This window comes from Dermacentor albipictus, chromosome 3 (genome assembly GCF_038994185.2).
Source record: "Dermacentor albipictus isolate Rhodes 1998 colony chromosome 3, USDA_Dalb.pri_finalv2, whole genome shotgun sequence".
Lineage (NCBI taxonomy): Eukaryota > Metazoa > Arthropoda > Arachnida > Ixodida > Ixodidae > Dermacentor > Dermacentor albipictus.
The window spans coordinates 102,650,449-102,672,323 of NC_091823.1; the positions used below are offsets into that span (position 1 = coordinate 102,650,449).

Here is a 21,875-nt window from a genome sequence, read left to right on the forward strand (position 1 = left end):
GCCGACCCCCCCCCCCCCGGGCATGCATACAATAAAAACCAAAAGCTGGAAAAAAATAAAAATAAGAAATCTGAATACGGATAACAATTACGAAAACAACAATTATGAAAAGACGAGTGTACACGCAACAATGCGCAAGGTAAACACAAAAGAAAAATAAGCAGAAAGAGTTGAACAATGTATGAAACTACAAAGGCAAATTTTTTTTTAAATTTGGGCAAAAGAAATACAAGGTTTGCCCGCAAGCCAGGTAAGACAAAAGGAGGCGTAAGCCTCCTGACCTTCACCTCACTGGAGCAGCAGAAGTAGCAGTTTAAAGGTATCATTAGTGATAAAACCAAATACAACAACAATAAAGAGAAAACATCAAAAATATTCACAGCACAATTTTTAAACGCACTGCAATGTACCAACTGTTTACAAAATAGCAAGTAAATAAATTAATACAGCACTGCAAAAAGAAGAAAAAAAGACATTTCGGTTACGGGCATTAGAACAATGAAACAACAATGCGAAGTTCGGAAATGAACAATAGCAGTAGATTATGAAAAAAATGTCGAAATATGACAGAGTGCTCCTAAGGAAATAAATAGTCGCTGTGATACATTATTATGTGCTCTAGAAGCAATGTAGCAAATGTGTCATCTGCTGTGCAAAAGTGCAAGTGACGCACTTCGCGCCTGTCGGTACTGCGATCGCTTGCTCGGGAAGGATGTACGTTTCAGTTATGCACCGCGGGCAAACCTTCCAGTCAGAGGCTAAGCCTCAATAGTCGCAGTGACGGACCAGCAGTGTTAGATGGTGAGGCGCTAAAAAACTAAACGTGCTAAAAAACTACAAGTTCATGTTAACATTGCATGGCTCAGTGCCAAATCCGACGTGTACCTGATAATCTCTCATGTACAGTACAAATATTATCCATTTTTCGTATAAAAAGTGTCGTTCTAGGAGAGTATATTATAAATTCACAACTATTAGGCGGTTTCATTGCCAGAAAAGCGGAGCGCGGCTCAGTTTACATTGCAATGTGTAGCGCCGACCACTAGTTGACAGGTCTTGAGCGGTTAAAAAACATGTCTGGAACCCATAGCAGAAGGGCGGGCAGAATGTAGTGACACTATGTAAACCCCGTGCCCAGGAAAATTAACTACATTATGTGTCTAGCCATAAGAGCCACACGTCACAAAGGAATCCCCTCGGCCTCTGCAATACTGTCGGTTTCGTGTCTGTCTCAGAAACGAGGAATGCAATGAACATCTAAACTGTGACACAGAGTTCTTCCATCTGTCTCTGTCAAGGCCCACGGTTCATGGGCGTCATTTGTCGAGCCATGCAAATAGGTCCTATCGTGTAAAAAAAAAAAGGTGATAGCATCGATTAATTAAATACTTCGTGTATTGCCCTAAATTATATCTTCTTCTTGGAATTGTCAGATTTATTTTGAAACCAAAATAATGAGATATTATTGAGAGAGAACGAGAGATTTCTTATGAGAGAAAAGCTGAGAGGTCCACCTGAATCAATATGCTGACCTGCTACTCGGCGTTGCGGGAAGGGCAAAGGGTATAGAAAGACATAATAAAGAAGACGTTGATTAGAGGATGAAGATGGTGGTGAGAAACTTGCTCTGTCCAACTCTCTTTAAAGTCTCTTGTCCAGTCCGCTCTCGTACAAAAATTTGTTGAGACACTTCAGACTATCAGGCTGATGACGGGCATCAGGCGAAGGTCCCAGCAGATACCTTTTCAGTCAATGGGGCAACAACAAATTTCAACAAGATGCCTGTCAGCTATTTTCTCTGTAAGTAAAATCGCGGGCAAATGCACAAGAGGTGTTCTGTCGTCTCGGGGATATCACATTCCTCACAATTCGGACTGTCCGCCCGGCCGATGAGATGCAGGTAGCGCCGGCTGAAGGCCGCACCTAATCGTAATCTGTGGAGCAAGCTTGCATGGCACCTTTTCATGGTGGGTTGTATCCGTACTTTCATCTCTGGGTCGAGTTCGTGAAGGCGGCGATGCCTTGGCGAAGACTTCTGTGCACTAGAGCCCGGTCGTGAAAATGGGATGAACAGCTCATTTTCATGTAAGCCACAGTGTCCCGGAATCCACTGAAGCCTTATGCAATGGCCACCTTTTTAGGGCGACATCGTGTGATTCGATCACCTCTTGAGTAAGGACATGGTAATATCCTCGCCTAACTATGCCGGCTTGGATCGCAAAGTATAATTCAAATCTGATGTGGCTCCAGTGAGATATAACGAATTGCCTCCCGAATGGCAACAATCTATGCGGCCGTTGGTGTAGTTTGGGGGTCGAGAAGAAAGCGCTTTCATAGATAATGAAACGTCATTTGATGCAGTGGACATACGAGCAGTCATAGAGGCATTATGCAATCAAGGATTACAGGAGGCAGAGCGAGTATCTTGTAAAAATATCTACAAAGATTCCACAGCTACGTTGATTTTCCACAAGCACAAACCTACCTATCAAGAAAGGGGTCAGGCAAGGACACACAATCTCTCCAATGCAATTCACTGCATGCTTAGAAGAAGTATTAAGGTATTAAACTTGGAGAGCTTAGGAGTGAGGATCAACGGCGAATATCTCAGCAACCTTCGTTTTGCAGATGGCATTGTCGTGTTCAGCAACACTGGGAATGAATTACAACAAATGATTAAGGACCTTAACAGTGAAAGTGTGAGAGTGGGGTTTACGATTAATATGCAGAAGACAAAGATGATGTTCAATAGCCTGGCAAGGGAACAACACAGCACCGAAGCAACACCGGAGCACCGGCAGCAACACAGCAGCAGCAGCTATCGTCCGCGAAGTCCGGAATTGGTCACCTATAGAAAATTCCACTTAAATAAATCAATGTATCCAAAGTACAAGATCAAAACTGGGTTTCCCTGAACAACATCCGGATGCCCATAAGGCCACTGTCGCACGGATATATTTATAACGCGTCAACGCCAACTAGCGCTTTCGTTAGGAAGACACGTACGTCGTGTCACGTATAGTAACAAGTTGCTTGCAAAACCGAGAGCGTTAGAGTATCTCCCAATCAACCCTAGTACGTGGCAGCTAGCGCCTTGAGAGACTTCACCACATTTGGTATCGGCCCCATTCCCCAGTCCTCTCCTCGTAGCGACCAGGGGTACGCAGAGGCTGTGCGAGTTATAATATATACAGCGTAAGTGGCACCACGCTACACTAAAAATATAGCGGTGCCAGGCAGCGCTTCCGCAGAATGCTCAGACAGCTTTGCGCGTTTCACGCATTTTCTATTTGTGGAAGTTCAAAAGAAAGATAGAAACGTGAAATGATGAGAAGTGGTGGAACAAGGAATGTAGCTTTAAGCCAACGTTTCGACAATGTGACTTATCTTCGTCAGGGTCATGCAAAGACAAGTCCTTCGGGTCGAAATGATGGCTTAAAGCGACATTCCTTGTTTCCCTGCTCCTCATCATGCGCTATTTATGGAATTTAGCATGACGCGCTAATACTAGCAAAGATGGTTTATCAGGGTAAACATGTTGGCACTTTGGAGGCAAGAGCCGCCCGCTACGGGTTTATGAAGCCGTCGTCCTTCTGTTCGGCCCATTTGTTTTCAATATGCTTCTATTTGGGTTACATTTGTGTCGTGATGATTCGGCAGCAAAGTACTAGTGACAAATGGGTGTTGTTTCAGGAATCACTCCTCGAATTTTTCAGCGCTTTAGGGACGCCATGGCTTCCAAAATTTTGCAGCGCGAGCGGCAGGCCAAGCGCGCAGCGCGATGTCGTGCCATAGAACACGAATGTTTGCTCGTGTCACAGGTGGCGCCGCAAACTAAATTATCGTAATTCACGGAAAAGCAAAGTGTCATCGTAAACATTGCCCTGCATGATAATACGGGTCCAGCCTTGAAGTGTATATTGACATTACAGGTGCATTCGGCTTATTTGCGCTTTCTGCTTGTTTCTGTTTATTGGCGCTTTCTTTTGTTTACGTGTTCCCACAGGAGCACGTAAACAAAACAAGAATAGCAAAAAAAACATATTTCTCATACGTAGCATGCCAGTCCATGCAAATCCACGGGCTTTGTTGAGATTGGAGGAGGATAAAATACTATATTGACTGTAGAGTTACCCCACGAACGCGCGGCGCATGATGCCAATGTGTATCATGCGTGTTGAAGAGAGATACGCTTGACCGAGGTTCCCCCATTCCTTGCTCTCCCGAATACCACGAGATCGCATCCCCTCATCCCCACATCTGCGGTTGGCTATACGGCTGCAAGCCTAAGCTAAAAAAAATAAAAAGAAGGCGTGGCGCTGGGCAAGTTGCCACTGGATATTGCAGTTTGAAATAGCGCGAAAAACATAGGACTGAGACTCACACACACGAGAGAGCTCTTGCGTTTTGCGTCCCTCGTTTCTCCCGCTCTTTCCACTGCAAGATAAAAATAGTACTGAAGGCAAACGTCATATATATTGCGCTAATTGGTTCTGCGTGATTTCCCGTCCAAAGCCATGCTGAGTTCCTTTTGAGCGGCTTGCATCCACTTTAGCTGCCGCAATGAATTGAGCATTTCTTAAATAAATTTGTTAGGTTCCACTACCAGCTTCCGTGAACGTGCCACTCAAGCCGTACGGATACGATTGGCGTAGGAAATGACAGAGGCCACCCTCACGCAACGTACCTTAACATCGGACGCATTCAGAAAGAAGCGTATCCCCTCGTTGAGACGAGTGTCCGATGGGCGACGCCTGTTGTCTGGCAACGGTGAGTACGTGTGTTTGTCCACGTGCCTCTGTCAATAAATTCTTCCTTCAGCATCACCTCCTTGATTTTCTCTTCATAGGGGAAACAAAACTTCGGAAGCGCAAATGCGGAAAAAAAGGACGTTTTTCTGTTTATTTATTTTTTATTGGAAATGTAACAGTATCGATGGTCTCTCGCTTGTCCGTACATTAGGGGAGTTTTTAAAGGACCAAGCTGCAAAGACTGCTCAGCATCTCAGAATGCGTACATACACACTTGTAGTACCCTTGCGGGGATGGTCCCTGCGCCTCATACAGCACGCCTGTCGAGCTCCTCGTTTATTTCCTTTCCCTGCATTTTTTTTTTCGGTCCCGATGCTTATTGCATCAAACCTTGACCTTGTCTCCGGCTCTGCTTTCCCACAAAACCGCAAAAGAGAGGCTGAAACCACAAACTCGCTGCGCACAAGGGCGAGAGAAAGTGCAGCACTTCTCGACCGCTGCCCGAAACCGCGTATGTATGCATGCATGGTCAGGGACGGCACGAAACAGCGCAGATGCAGACACAGACGCTGTGACTGGCCGCCGCCGCCGGTAGACGGCGAGCAGCGCCGCCTGAAAGACGACGCCGCCGCCGCCCCCGGGCGCCGCAGATGGCATGCGTAAACCCGACCCCGACACGCACCCCCCTACCCCCACTACAACCCCCCCACCCCCCCGCCAGCCCCCGGCTGACAAAACCAAGGAGTAAATACTAAACGGAGCGGGGCAGAGAGAAGGGGGAGAGGTTATAGCGTGTCTACGCGGCAACTCGCCCATCTGCCCCCACCACCGCGACGCAAACCCCAGGGCGCCCCGAAAATCTCTCCACCCCTGGGCCCAGAATGGGGCCGCCCCTGCCGCCGCTGTGCTGCTGCTGCCGGGCGCGTTCCCACGGCGCCCCCGACGTTCGCCGAGCGACGGACGGACGGCGGCGAGGCAGCCGAGGGGTCGGACAGCGAGCCCCAAGCTACGTGCAGTGCGCCCCCCCTTCTCTTCAATGCTCTTCGCTCTTCCGGGGCTCCCCGGCCCCCAGTGCGCCTCGTTATCTTTCTTTCTTTCTTGCAGCCGGGGCCACCCCACCGTGTATTCGCTTCTGGGCTGTACGCGCACGCGGCCCGTGTTTTGACCCCTGCTCGACCAACCGAACCCCTCCACCACCACCACCCACCTATAACCCCGGCGCATTTGAAAGGCCCCGGGTTTGACGCCCTCCGCCATCAGCCGGCTCTATCTCTCTTTCTCCGGGCTCAGCGGCTCCCCTTCAACCCCGGCCACGGGGCCCCCGCCGGACCCCGCCACAGTGTGACTCATATGCGTCTGGCGACGGGTCCGGGCTCAGCCCAGCCCAACCACGGGGTCTGCGCGGAGCACGCACCGTGGAATTTTCACGCGTGATGTGGCTGGCCAAAACGTGCGTGCCAAAGCGTGTTCGCGGACAGCTTCGTCGTGTTCCTGTTGCATCACGGCGTAGATCGGGGTCTCACCGCTTCACGGAGACAACTCGCTCGAGCGACCAATCGAAAACAAAACAATGTACAGCGTACAGTACTGACGCATTTACCGAGTATGAAGAACTAGTTGCAAAAAAAAAAGGAACTTACAACGGCTGTCAGCACTTCCACGACTGATCGAAAACAGATATTCAGGCTTCGTACAGGTGCCAAGGGGCTATAAAAATAGCCATAAAATTGATCAAACTACGCGCTGAGTGTGCAACTCAGGCAATTAGCCCCAATATTTGCCAACCTGGGGATCACTTCAAGTCACAGGTAGCTTTACTCGGTGAGTCGGCGCTACTAAATGTATATGATTCGTGACTGGAACACAGAGGTCTTACGCGCATGTTAATCTAGGGTGGAAGTCAGAAACACGTGATGTAATGGAGAGGGACATTCTAACTCAAAGAGTAAACGTTCTTCCAAGTTAACATTTTACTAATACTTTGTTTATTACTGACAAGCTTCACTGGTGTTCAAATCAGCTAATGTTTAGCCGTGTAATGAAGACACAAAGATTAGTGTATACCTTAAAGGCTAGAAAGTGAGCCAACTTGATGCAATATGTCTGTGTATCATGGAAACAACATGGTTAGACAATTCCGGCCGGCCCCTTGATCTAACCACGTAGGCTCCCACGCAATGACTCACAGTCACAGAACTTCACGAATCTAGATATGAAAGATGGACTTAAGTCATGTAACATGTGCCACTATAAATTACTTCGACCATAGTGCTTTATCCGAAAATGTAGCATATGGCTCCAATATGGTATAATTTGTCAGACACAGCAGAACTAAGAGTCGTGAGTCAGCATAACGTACAACCTTCTAGCGTTCACTGAAGGAAGACGTAATTTCGCTGGGTTGTTTTTGTGACGTTGCACACTTTCTTCCAACAGGCAAGACATAGGCGTGGACTCCTCGGTTCGAGATTTTGCATTGCCATATGTAAACTACACTGATGTGGATGCGTAGTGTTAGACGTATTTGCCGCGATGTCACAAGCCGAAGACGATGTGCCGTGCTTGTAGAGAGGCGAATGGTGATGACAGGTTATATGTGGCGACGGAAAAGTGCGACAAGTATCAAACAACACTTTGATACATCTCGTGTCACAGGAGGTACACCCATTCTGGCTGACATTCTGCCAAGAACGGGCACACGCCAATAACGCCACAGACCGAGTGGCTATATCAAAGGAACTATAGTAAATCAGGGAATTGGTTAAACATAATTTATCATTCGGTTAAGAGATCGGCGTCATTTAGATATATCTGTAAGGGCCTACATTATATGTTCATGTTTTATGTACCAAATTCTTTTTTGTTACGCTGAAAAGAGCTGAACATACTTCGTCGACATACAACGGCGATGGGCAACGTACAATAAGCCACTTCGCGGGTAACTCCACGTAACCACTGCATATATGCCCACAAATATATCCGCCCACGTTACCACAGCCCCAACAGCGCCCAGGGAGCCGGGTCAAACCCTGGAAAGTAGGCAAAGAAAGATTCGGCTTAAAATTTATGCAGAGCCAATGCACATGTTGGAATCTATGTGGAACGAAGCTTCAGTGAAGTGGTTAATTAAATCCTTTGAAATTATTTATTTTCCGCAAATCTTTATACAGCGTGTCGATTACGTGCCTGCCGAGCAGATCGGCAACACGTGCAGAACCGTACCACGCGACGCACGCGTCCTACGCCACCACGAATTACACTGCCTCCGGGATCGGTCTACATCATTCGACGACAAACCGACCCAGGAGAAGTGCCAAACCCAGACATGCAAACCATGCCAGGCGTAAACAACTCCTGCCAAACATAAAAACCTATGCTAGACATGAAAAGTTTCGCTTTCGTGAATTCTTAATGAGCTTGAAGGCATACATTTATTTCAGTGGGGATTTTTAGGCCCCTTCTGTTGTTTCACTGCGTAATTCCGTAAAGCACAGATCCGGCCCATCTGCAGGTGTACTACAGAGTGGGCCATGTATAAAAGCGATTCACTATACGAGTGCTGTCCTGTGGGTGTGCAAGTCGGTGAGACAGCATCAGGAGCAGCACCCGGCAGCACCCACGGTCAGCAAAGTCCGGGAGGGTTTGCAACAACACCTTCCCTTTGAAAGGCACAGAGATTGTCAGTATGCTGTTGCACCCAACACTGCCGGGACACTGACTTTGCAGGCTTCCTGGCCAGCCATGGAAGGAACAATGCCGAAGAAACTGATCGTCAGGGATGAATGCTGATTTTGGTGATTCCCCAGACTGTTGTGGTTGCGACTGGTGTACATTTCAGTTAATGCAGAATATAAATGGCTAGTAAATCGGAAATCTTGAAGCAAGTTATTCAACCTGATCAACTTTACTTTCATTCATTTGGTGCAATAACGTCGATTGCTAAAATAAGCGAAGGGTAGAGACCAGTGCTCGTCCATTGTGCGATCCTGGTCGTTCCGCGAAGCTTCCGTTCAGTCGACGTAGCGCGGAGGGAGTTAGAAGTGGACAATGGAGAAGCCTTTCTTCCGGTGGTTCGCTTTCCTGTTTTTGCAGCGCGCGGAGTTGGTGAGAGCGAGCACAAGCATATATCCAAGAGGGTGGACCAACGATTGCAGTTCACAATGTACTGGCCAACCCCTTCAATCACTGGTAAGAGAGTTAGGCGAATCAAAGAGCCAGTGAAGTCTGGCGACTTGTTACGTCATTTTGTGCATACCATGTCTATACAAGAGTGCGACCCACAAACGAGAGAGTGCAATCTATTCGCTTTGGGACTCAGCTGCGTTATCCGCCATTATTATTTGAATGGATGTGGCACAGAAGTCAGGAGCTAACCTTTGGTGAGAAGCGCGGTTTAGTTCTGGATTCCCGCATGTCTGCAGGGCCTAGCTTCTCAGCCAGCCATAGCCGGCTTCCAAGAAGAAGGAAGAGATTCAATAGTAAGCCATACCAGAGGGAACGCAGGGGCACCATTTTAAACAAGAAATCACGGCCTAGTACGGTGATCGGAATTTCATTACTGTATATGCAACAGAGAATGCTAAGTGACACGAATGTCCGCGAAAAAGAATGGCGCCATCTTTTCTTTGATGTTGCATAGACAGCTTCATACCACCTTTCTTCGAGCACCACACACACCCTACACGAAGATGTGCGTCATGTGGCCCATCTTCTTACATCCAAAAGATAATGGAAGCCTTCTTCCAGCAATATATGCATTCCGTCGGTGAATGAAGGACACGGAGGTAGCCGTCTCATTTTCCTTGTCTCTCCTTGATACGATAACCCAACATTTATATGTAACACGCGAAACGACCAGTCTTGAACAATACACTCTCCCGTCACACTAATGCGATTCGCCTTGGCGTATTAGCACCGTCTACATTAGGATGCCTTGATGCGCGCGCTTTCTGATTTTGGGTGAGGATAACTGCGAAAACAGATTCTAAGGAGGAACGCGTCCACTGAATCACGTGGCGAAGTGCGCGCAAGTATTGGCACGTATCATCGAGTGAACAAAGCGGCGTGCGTAAGCACGGTCGAGGAAATCAATGGCCGACTTGTTATTCAGAGACGAGATGGATGGTTCACGTTTACAAGAACGGCAATGCTCCTATCATCACCAATGATCAGGGGACCTAATTACCACCGTTTCCTTTTGTACTGCGATTACACGAACTCGGTGCCATTAGCTGCTGCGTTGTGCGCTGTAAGAAAGCTCGCGACACGAAAAAGAAACTAAAGCGGAAAGAAACCTCCCCCCCCCCCCCCGACTGCTGCCCTTCACCGCCGATATCTCCCTCGGCCGCCAGCCCACCGCGCCGCGTGTGTCATTCGCGGGTGCGAGGGCCGCGATCACTATTAACGCAGGCACCGGGGCCTCCCCCCACCTCCGCGAACCCCGCAAAACCTACAAGGCCGACCGAGGGGACAGCCGCACGCGTGCTTCGGCAGCTCTTGGCTGGCATCCCTGCCGCTGGCTGGACTACGTCCGCGGGCCCGCAGCTGCCGGCCGTGACGAGCAAGGCTCTTCGCTGTCGTGTACACAACCGTCGCGCGTATCGCTAGATAGGACGAGAAGCAACTGGGCGCCGGGCGCTGATTCTCACCACGCGCGCAATGCGTGTGCGCCTCGCCACTCGGGCTTGATTCACCGTCCTCCCCGACGCCGGGGAGTGAAAGCGGGGGTGCGCGGCGAAGTCGCGGGGGGCAGGGTAGGGGGGGGTGGAAGGAGGGGGGCCGAAAGAATGGGTGAAAAGAGGAAGGGGAGTATCCCCAGCCCCTGAGTTGCTTCCCCCCACCACTTTACCCCGCCACCATGGCCGCGGGCCCCGCGTGCAGGCAGGAAGAGGGGTGATATGCCCCCCTCCCCCGCTGTCGTTGGGGTGGTGCTATGGACGGGGGGAGCCCCCATTCTAGTCAGCCTCGGGTGGTGTGCCCGTCCACCAATGAACGCGCGCCCGGACGCGACGCGGCTCTTTCTGAAAACCGGGGCCAGCCGCCGGCCCCAGACAGCAACCGCCGTCGCGCGTAGCAGCCAGCTGCCGGCAGCCGCCGGACCCTTTTTTTTCAGGAGCCTGCCATCGGGCGCGCCACGAACATCGTTGTCTGATCGAACGACTCAGTGGAAAATAGTGGAAACCCCGGCATCCAGAGGATATAATTCTGAAGAGATAGCGCGTTCTACGCTTCTGGTGAGTCGCCTTTCTTTACTTGCGACTGTCAAATATACTTAACACGTAGCAATAAAACGACCCCGACAAGGACATTTATTTGCGGATTTCTCTATTCGCTTCCAAATGATGTCCGTACGCCGACTCAAACCGCCAGCTGGCAACAAGTTGCCGGCTGACATAGTGCGTGGCGTAATCGTTATGCTTAGTTGACCACGTGATCGCCATCGCACGTCGGTGATAACGCGTGACCTTTTGCAAATGAAGCAACGTGGCCGCGGCGGATTGCTAAATACGCGGCAAGGAGTGACGGCCACTTCCACAAACTGTCTCGAATTTCGAGTACCCTGTTACGATTCGCTTACAACACGTTTCTCCGAAAGGGTATACGTCCCTGGTGGTTTTACCTCGAAATAGCTGGTGATGTGGACATACCAAGCCGAGGTATACGTATAGCTCGCGACTGAGCTTAGCGTGCGCAAGCGACAAGAAACAGTTGCGCCACCACGCACTACAGTTCACACCTACACAGGAAAGTGTGCCGTTAACGAAGCGAGTTCTCTGTAGATTGTACGCTCGCGGTGCCGCTTTCATCGAGTTTCTGATTTGAATTCCGCGAATGCAAGCAGTTTAAGCCGTGCGCGTAGCCCATGCAGAGGCTGACAGTAGCGCGCAAGAAATTGGATGTCACGTAAGCGATAGCGCGTTCGTACGAAGCTGAAACGAACCTACCCGGCATCACTTTCGAGAATGACAGCTGTCACTTCTTTGCGCGCGAACGCCCACGCTGGTAATGAAACGAACTCGCGAGTTTCTCGCCATTGTGCAAGTCCTCGCCCGCGTGATTGCTCGTATCTCAAGTCCCGCCCTGGCTCCCGCTTTCCCTACTTGCAGCGCAAAATTGACGAGGCACGAAGTCGGAGGCAATTACGCCGCCGGGGCTGCTGCCAAGCACCTCAACCTCTTCTTGCACGACCGCGGCCATGGACTGTTCCATCCGAGCGAGCATCTGGACGCGCCAAGAGACGACGCTGCTCCTGGACCTGTGGGAGCAGGAAACGCGCCGCCAGAACCTGGACGGCACCGCGCGCAACTACAAGGTCCACCAGCGCATCTCGCAGGTGCTCATGGCCAAGGGCTACTGCCGCACGGCCATGCAGGTGCGCGAGCGCCTCAAGCGGCTGCGACGCGAGTTCCGCGAGTCCCGTCACTGCGAGTATTACGACAGGGTCGCGGCCATCATGGCCTTCACCAGGGCGGCGGCGGCCGCCGCCAACCGCGCTGACCTGGCCGGGGTGCACGACGGTGGCATCGACGCGAACTCCAACGCTGCGTCGCCCAGCGACCACCGCCACCTGCTGGGAGGCGACGACGACGACATGGGTGAGCACGAAGCGCTAAACGCACGCTCGTGAGGACCATCCGATGGGACGTACAGCGCACTGTGAACACGTAAGAAGCTGCTAGTCGGTTTCCAGGCTTATCGAAGGCACTCTCTAATCACTCTCCAGCGTGGTCTGCTACCCTTCTACCGTCACTGTGGGCTTCTTTGATTATCGGTTCCTGACAGTCCCGGATTGCCCCAGGCAGTACTTTCAGCCAATGAGCATTGCGTACGCAGCATCTTGGGCAATCCAAGCTATCGGGGCTGTCAGGTACGAATAATCAAGAGGTCCACTGCCGCAAGGCAGCGGGAAATCACCGACGCACCTTCGCTACTTCCGCCGTCGATACTGTCTGCGGGCGCTGGAAATATGGCTGTTTAGCAAGCATGCGAATGATAAAGGCAGTATATGGACTTCTACTTCGTCCATGTGGCTTTAAATGGCTTTCTGAATACGTATTTTTTTTTTGGCCACATTTAACAAAATGTTGCGCTGCAAATGCGACAACTCGTAATCAATATGCCCGGACGCGGAAGCTTATTGCCTGCAGGCGTTTAGAAATAAGTAATTATTTAGAAATTCAGAAACACGAAGCGTAGTAAATAATGCCACAAGAACCTTTGAAGGCACACGCACGAATATTAGATGAATACATGTTCTACCCAGCATTCTCGCGGCAGTTGAGCGACTCAAAGCGCCTGAGTTTTCTCTCAGTGTCGTATTTCTTGTAGATCTACACACTGTGTCCGTTATGGTGCCTAGCGCAGGCGCTGACTTGAAAGGCCAACATACACGGACACTTGCCGGCGCGCAAAAGCTCGCGCCCGCGTGCCTACGCATGCGCAGGTGGTGTGGGACAGATCGTACACGCCGAAGCGTGGAGCGAACACAGGTATCCTTTCCAAACAAATACCGGTGCTTTGTTGGCCTCGCAAAATTGCGAAACGATGTCTATCGAGGTGAACGTATTGAGCTAAGTGAGCAAAGCTTGTAAGGAATCTTGAAACGAGCACCAGATAAGCTCTGTGAAACTTCCGCTAAAAATGAACTGTTTTTCTGCTTACCTTTTTTTAACAAAACACCTTGTTCATAGGGGTGTTGGACTACTGAAATTGCTGAATCGAACATGTATCTTCGAGAAAAATGCCCTTCAAACTTCTAATATTTTCTCGTTCCTGAATGGACTGAAATATAAAGCATGCGCGGCATCTGCTTGGTGAAAAAATAATCGGGATTCTTTACATTGCATTGTTTGACGCATGCATGTAATGTTATTATCTACAGTACGAAGGGCCAACCGATGAGTTGTTGAATGAGAACGCAGCGCGCTAGCACTTATCTTGCCGCAGCATGACAATGACAGTAATAAAACAAATAAAACACGTCACCGCATGCTGTTAGTGTTGTGTTCAATAGAAAGTGTGGCACTACAACCCGCACACCACCTGCCACTAAAAGAACTTGTCGCTAAATAGTGATGCCTTTTTGTTGCAGTTGACAGCATGAAGGCTGACGACTACTCGCAAACCACGTCGGAGAACGAAGCAGGTATGTTAACCCGGAATTTGTTGTTTATTAACCGCAAGCAAATGGGAAAGAAGGGTATACATTATAGCCGGCTGCCCCAGCACACAGTTGAAGGAACTTAACTACCTATTTAAGAGTAGTTACATATCTACCCAGAAGTGCTCAGACACGCGCAGACGTACCACGAACACATCAACATGTCGTGAACTTACAAAATCGTAAACAAGAAAGAAAAGTTACAACCACGTGAAGCAACCCATACTGAACCGCGTTTAGTAAGAGATGTTGACATCTATTGTGAACTAAACATTCTACTCTGCGCTTAACACATTATTCTAGTTAACCCAACACCAAGCCCTCTATGCACGTAGTGTTTGTAAGAATCAACAAATTATATCAATTAGCTTACTGTCTACATGAAAAGCCGTGAGGGCTGTCAAAGCACTTCGGTTTGGCGCGGCATGACCATCGACTAAGTATATTCGCTTTGGAAACATCATGCGGCTTAGCGTATCGGGAAAATGGACTATAGCTGTTGATAGTATTGCGGACTGTCCAAGTGAAGATGAGTACTCCACAGAGCCATTAGATTTGTCAAAGCCGGCGCAGTTGGAGGTCGTCTTCTCTCTCACGTGGTGCAAATTGTATGAGTGCGTCTTGTGTAAATTTTTATGCCATGGCACAAACAACCGCCGTTTTCGTGGTGATTTACTCTAAACAATATACTCCCTACTTAGCGCATGCAGCGAATTTTCTTGTGCAACATAGCTCACTTAAGGGTGTCTAGCGACGCCAATATATTTATCACGTGTTCCTACCACTTCCCTTCTAAAGATGTTATGGTACATTATGCGTGCATTATGAGAGAAAAATATGAAAAGAATGCTCGAATAAAATATTAGTGTGAGCCAAGGTGGCCTATTGCACATGTAAGCATGAAAACGTAATCGCTCTTACCGATAGAAGTTTGCTATGGTAGGAAGCGTAAAAGGAAGCGGTAAATGTCGACGTCAACTTTCAGTGCCAGATTTTTCTGAGGGCTTGCGTTGCGGCTCAACCTTTGCTCATCGAAAAGAAAGCATGGCACTTAACAACGACAACAAAATACTCAAGCAACTTTCTTCGGCTTTAATGTCGAAGAAAGGCCCGAATCAACAAAATTCCTCAAAATTTGTGACTTCACCTAGCTGTGGTATCATGTTATGGTTTGGGCGCGCGAGATATTTCAAAAGCGAGGTTTATCTTTTCAGCAAAGCTTGGAGGCATTCCAGCATAATTTTTATACTGAGTGCGAGAACACGACAGGGACATGACGTGAACAAGCGCCCGATTGTAGGCCGTACAGACCACTCTGTCTTTTTACTTTTAGAAGTGCAGGTATCGCATATTTCCTTTTGTGTTTAGTTCTTCAGTGTTTCGTCAGGTTGCGTCTTTCTCCTTCGCCAAACTATTGCAAAGATGGTTCCCAAGCGAGAAGCAATACATGCGTACATTCGCTTGGTGATTGCCAAAAGGGTTCCTTTAATTCTGCCGTGCGCCGTTCAAAAGTGTAGCCTTGCGTTGACAAAAGCTTATTTCCCAACCCAAATAAACCTGCAGACTACCAGGACAGCAGGAACGGTAACTTGGTCATCGATGGAAGCGGCGGTACCACCAACGGCACTGCCAACGGCACCTCCAACGGCCCGGCCAACTGCACCACAAATGGTACTGGTCCCAGTCACGAAGCCGAGTCCCTACTGCTACAGCGCCGGACGGTGCAATTGCTCTCAGCACTGGTCGAGGTACAGCGGCGATCGCAGAAGTCCACTGTCTGCTACCAACGCCAGATGCTGCAGCACATGGGCACCTTGTCCAGTGCCATGCAGACCGTGGCAGGAGCCCTGGCGCGAGCTTGCCTCTACATGCCACCGGGAGAGAGGGCCGATGGCGCCTGCAGCCCCAGCTACGCGGCCGGCCTGCTGGAGCACGACGACCTGGTCGAGTCCCGGGATGCCGACACGCCTTCTCCACGGAACTACATCAAGCACGAGCCAAGCGACTAAGATGGAAATTTATTAGCGTCTCCCAGCTAGCGTTAGCGAAGCCTGAAGTTTTAAAATAAGAAAAAGAAACTGACAATATGTTTACAGTTATGAGACCCATATGGTGTTTGGTCCTGTCATCTTTCACCATCGAGCGAGATAATTTTGTGTACTTGGCTAAGTCCTTCAAAAGTAATTACTAAACAAGCAACAGTTTCGCTAACTGGTAAATGTAGTATAGTGACTTTGTGGCGAACTTCAAGTGACGCAGAACTGGCGTAAAACCTGGGTTTCTTTCGTGTTTTTTTTTTAAGAAGTTCAAGTGCCTGAACACAGCGGCTAGTTGGTACGAGTGTTATGGCTGGCGGTAGCTGAACGCGAAGAGTGTTCAACAGTTTATTACCAAAGAAGGACGAAGTGCCCAACGTGCCAGTACAAATGTAAAAAGTTTGGAACAGTGAAGTAAATTGCCCTTACACCGAAATCTTTAAATAACAAGAGGCAGTACATGCTGAATGAGCATGCTAGTCGGAGGCTAAGAGCGCACAATGCTAGTCTCAAGTCTTGCAGCTGTGATGTCCATGGGACCAACATAAGTCAATACACAATGCAGGAAATGCAGTGCGTAGATTTCCTTTGGAGCAAATGCTCACTGGCCGAGTACGCGTTCCACACATTTCCTTTGACGCGTGCTGAACATTGTGCTCTGCTTTGTGTGTATGTGTGTGTGTCTTGTTTTAGATGCTTGATTTTTCCTATTGTTGCCTGGCAGCAGTAATTACACCTCAGCCACAACTTCCTATGTCAAATACTGTAAAGGATTTGGAGTGTACGAGTATTTTTGTATGCCAAAGATATTTTTTTCTGCTCGTTAATGCGCAGGATGCTGTTAGATTTTAACTGCCGTGGTACTAACTCCCAACCATGTCTTGCTGACCGAATGCCGTTCAAGATGCGTGCAACGAAGACTGCCCATATTCGGCTGTATGCTAACTCGAAAAACGGTAAATCACTGCGGTTACTAGACGTGTCTGCGCTACCCTCTGTTCATCAACCATGCAGAATGTCCATATGAAAAAAAAAAAAACCTTGTATGTACTTCATAGAATGCTTAAGTATTTCTCAATAAAAAAGGTTTGAACGAAGTCGAGATTTTGCAACTGCTTCCTAACGCGTCTCTCCCAGGCATCTCGTTCGCGGATACTCCGTTTCTCAGTACAGAGCATTCTGTTCTGTGTTTCTATTCTTGTGTTTTCTTGCACCTTCTTTATTAACTCTTCATGAGCGACTGTCCCTGCCTTAGCCTTGCGCATGCGCTGTGTCACTAATTCGGAGCTGCACGACGCATCTGTAACGAACTCCTGATTTTCTACAACTCCTTCCTAGCCTTCCGTATTCATTAGCTGATTCTGTCTCAGCACGCGTTGCACTGACCCCGTGCGAGGCACCAGGAGCTTCATATTTCGAGTACTATTCAAAGCGCACCCAGCGCCGTGAAAGGTAAACGGGAGGTAATCTTAGCTTTTCACTGGGCAATGGGGTTCTAAAAAGGTGATCGTGAGTTTTGTATAACCTCCTTATTAGTCCGGAGCGCGACCTACAGGGGCGCTGCGAGTGGCGCTCACCTGATATCGGAGCCAGTACATCGTGTCTTTCATCTACTGCAGCCCTGAAATTGTGACGCCTGGCACAGATGAAGCTGTTACAAAATACTACTGGATGAACTCTATTTGCCCGTAAATCACTAACAAGCACGCACCGCCTAGCCGAGTAGCGTAGCTGCCATGACACACGTGTCACGTGCGCTGTTGGAAACTGCGTCACTGCTTCGTAATTTTCATCATTCCTACAGTGTCTTAACGCCCGCTGTTTGCAGTCAATAAAAATCACAGCCTTTCTTTTGTGTGTGCGTGTGCGTGTGTGTGTGTTTGTGTGTGTGTGTGAGAGAGAGAGAGAGAGAGACGGGCAATAGCGTAATCTTAGCTCATATTTAGGGCTACTGAAAGTGCATAATATTATGCGAAAATCTACGTGACTGACCAGTGCCGAGCCAGCTGAACTGACGAGGAACATTATGTGAAAATAGCGGCCACTATACATTGACATTCGCTGGCGTTTATTTTGCCGGCGTTTATTTCGGCTAGTTGTGGCACATATGAATGATATTTCTTTGTATAGAAGTAACAGCCGTGGTGCAAACACTGCCTTTATGCGCATAAAGTTTTCGTGAACAATCCTAGTAAGATCCTATTTAGAAAACGTCGGCTTTGTAACAAGACTGATTGGCTTGCTAATTTGTTTGTTTCTTTCTGAAAGCAAACCCATCTAGCCACGCCGTCGATGTTTTCTAATTAGCGCTTGGGAACGTCGTGTTTGGGCCAGCGCCACCTTGGTGTACTTTTACAGTCTAGAAGCGAATACGTGCTGATGCATTGGGCTGTCCGTTAGCGAAAGAGGGTCATCCACATGATTCAGCAATTTCGCAATGTAACGTTACGTCTGTCACACTGTCGTGATTTGTTCAGGCAAGCGCTCAAAAAAAAACCTTAACAGGAACAAGAATTAATGTGGCATTTTCCTTTCTTTTTGCAGAGACGAGTTGACTTTTTGCAAGTGTATTTCTAGTTTAAATCGTCACGAATATTTCCAGGATTGTGAAGAATTATCGCGCAAAATCAATGGAGCAAGAATTTCTGACCACTAATTAGAATATGTAATTTCTGTTGCTGCATACTTTGCCAATCACAACACCAGCTCGCATGTACATTTGGGCATCTTTCATCAGGATATCAAAAGTTTCTTTAACTGCACGGGAAAAGCTCCCACTAATGTCCCAGCCACTTAAGCAGGTGAACACCGCTTAACGCTGGAAAATGCCATCTCCACGGGTTTCTAGTTGCAGGTGTAATTTCAACTGAAAACTGGCTTAGGTGGATACTCCTTTCAGCTGTAAACAGCCAATTCCAACTATTTCCTGGTGGCTGTAGAAATTGTTCAGCTGGAGGTGCTGATATTGCCTTGGCCTGCGCCACGCGCATGGGCCACTTGCTTCCAGAAGAAAACGAGGACGGGCTGGCTCACGAGCTCACGCCTCGTTCTTTTTTTTTTTTTGTCGGTGCTGCGCTGCCCCTTCAACGTCTCGGACACTAACGGCCTCTTTAAGAAGTCGTCTGTCAATTAAACGGGACATTTTCCTGATGGAGGTGCTGGGTATTTTCTCAACCCTTGCAACCGACCCCTCCCAGCAGCAGGAACGCTAGACCGGTACCGGAGCTCGCACCAGTATATCACGCCAGCCGGAGATTCCAGGGATTGGCCCCTGAGTTTGAGCACCTGCAAGGACAACGACAGCGTCGGGAGGTACGGATGCTACATCCGATACTACCACTACTAACCCTGCAACAGCTGCTCCGATATCTCCTCATTGCACGCTGCAAAAGCCGCGCGTGCCGATCCCTCCCATGGCGGCCTTCTTGAAGACGTGAAAGGCTGGCTGGCGGGCTTCGAGCATGTAGCGTAGTTCAGTGAATGGGACGACGAAGCGATGGTCCGAATTGTCTACTTCAGCATTTTGGGTGGTGCTCACACGCGGTTCCAGAACTGCGAAGACGTTCTGACATCATGGCGTGAGTTTTCTCGCAGCTTCTTGGACAGCTACCCCAGCTCCTATCGCTGGGAACGAGCAGAATGGACCTTCCAGTCTCACGTTCATAAACCTATTGAGAATGCGGCTGTGTACGTAGAAGACATGGTGCGTCTCTTCAGGCGCGCTTACCCTACCGAAGTCTGAAGACAAGAAGCTGCGTCACCTGATACGAGTCGTGAAAGAGCAGCTTTTTGGTGGACTCGTTCGTAGTCCACCAAAGACGATTGTGGAGTTTCTCACTGAAGCCGTCGCCATGGAGAATGCCCTGTACCAGCGCTCGTACCAGTACAATCGGCAAGTGAATCTCTCCTCTGCTACCAGTGGCCTATTAGCCCTGAGAACGAACTACAGGGGCGCTGCGAGCGCCGCTCGCGTGACGTCAGGGCAAGGACTCGCGCCTGTCGTCTGCTACAGTTCGGGCGTTGTGCTGGCGCTTTCTGCCGTGTTTTGGTTTGTTCGCCCTCGTTCTCTCTGCTTGTATACTTATGGCGGTCGTCTCAAATATATTTTTACGCCGTCTTCCTTTGTGAACATTTATTCAAAGAGCTAATTTCTTATACAACAATGCAGCTTTTAAAGGCAACGCTGCAGTGCCAGCCGAAAAAGCGCAAAATAGCCCATTGCGGGTTTTCATACGCGGATGGAGAATCGCAATAACATAGCATACAGGAATCCAGTTATGATACCATCCCTGCCACGGTGCAACAAGTATGTCAAAAACGCTGGCTATGTATGACTTCTACAACAGTTACGTCGATTTTAATCCGCTAAAACAGGTTTGCTCACGACGAGTAGTTCATGGTATAATAGCGAATTTTTGCATTTCTTCACAGAAACGCACGGCAGTAACACGGGGACTTAACTAATACTGGAGTTTAGATTCTACAAGCACCACTTGCTACTTTAACTGATTGTCGACATTAGGCGGTTCTTCCCGTGTTTATATTAAGCGGCGGAAATTTGAAGTAAAGTTAATGAAGGCTTACAGCTATTTACAGAATACAAATAGGAATGTACCAATATATATTTCCTTTTCCGTGATACACGTTCAACTCACTTGACAAGTATACTGGTGTTTGTTGCTTGAGGAATATATATGACGAATCTGTTTGACGAACAGACACAGGCTGCTCGGCCCAATTTTTTTAGTGAAGTATGCCTGCTGTACCGCATGGCTGCAGCCAGAAAGAAGTCGAAGCGTCAATCATTAGTAGTATGGGACATATTGAAGATATCGAAATTACCCGGTGGAGGGTCAGAAATCAAATGAAAGTATATGCAAGGCTTGTGGTGCTTTCTTTATGAATGCTTGCGATTGGATTGGAGTAAACTTTATTTAGCCGGTAGTTTGGCAAGGTATGTAAGGTTTTATGTACCGACGAAGTGAATAATTATCCGTTTGTATAATTAAAGAACGCTGGATCGAGACAAGGTGAGACAGAAGGTGCTTGAATTTGCCTTTTCTAGGCAATCTAAGCTGCGCTGTAGTAGCTCCAGAATACTTTAGCCATTCCAGTTGGCGCTGTAAAAAGAATCCTTTATGGCTTCAATTCGAAGTTGTAGTGAACTGATGGGTTTCGCCAACATAGCGTGCCTCACCATACCGACAGTCGATTGCTACCGTTACGTGATCAGGGGTGTGCCATATTGTCGATAAAGGCTACTGAGGGCCACTATGGAACATGTCATCACCTTCAATTGATTCACTCTCGATCTTAACAACGAAACTTTCCTCTCGGGTAATTGCTACTATGGTGTTTGCGAATTAACTATGTAAATACTCTACATGACGCGCCGTCGTGTTAGCAGCCATGAGCAATTCGTTTTTTGGAGGCCTGTTTGAGAGGAGGATGACAGTAGCAGCAAACTTTTTCATAAGAAATGCGCGCCTTTTTTTTGTTCATTAATGAATGGCCATATTTGAATAGAACAACGCGCCAGAGTAATAAGAATCATGATGACAGCTTCGCTGGGCATTGTCTTTCTAACATCGGATAACATGCTGACACCAATTACCAAGATTTTTCTTCCATGTAAAATGCAATGTCTCTCAAAGCTGAATACTAAGGGAATGTTCAATGTTTAGTGAGGCATCATACACAACTTCGCATGTTGAATTTGCAGACATTCTTTTTACGTAAAATTTACGGATAGACATGGCGCATATGTGCATTGCAAAACCAGTAGACCCCTTTAACGCTACATAGCTTGTGATATCCAAGCCGCAAAGTTTCTCGACTCACGCGCTTTTGAAGAAACTGTGGTTAAGCCATAGCAGCCTAAAGAAGCCGACGTATCGTTCAATTCGTACGGCTCGAGCCACCCATACC

At 48.4% G+C, this 21,875-nt stretch overlaps 1 protein-coding gene across 2 annotated transcripts; it reads left to right on the forward strand.

The window, feature by feature from the left end:
- Nucleotides 1-10,712: 10,712 nt before the first annotated feature.
- LOC135913950 (uncharacterized) lies at nucleotides 10,713-17,044 on the forward strand. 2 transcript variants are annotated; one of them, XM_065446666.1, is made up of 4 exons: nucleotides 10,713-10,984; nucleotides 11,858-12,346; nucleotides 13,843-13,896; nucleotides 15,475-17,044. In XM_065446666.1, exons 2-4 carry the CDS (start codon nucleotides 11,947-11,949, stop codon nucleotides 15,918-15,920), a joined length of 900 nt encoding a protein of 299 aa, XP_065302738.1. In that variant the 5' UTR covers nucleotides 10,713-10,984; nucleotides 11,858-11,946; the 3' UTR covers nucleotides 15,921-17,044. The 2 variants fall into 2 exon arrangements, with proteins under 2 accessions (XP_065302738.1, XP_065302729.1); XM_065446657.2 differs by lacking the exon at nucleotides 10,713-10,984 and adding an exon at nucleotides 11,494-11,753.
- Nucleotides 17,045-21,875: the final 4,831 nt, after the last annotated feature.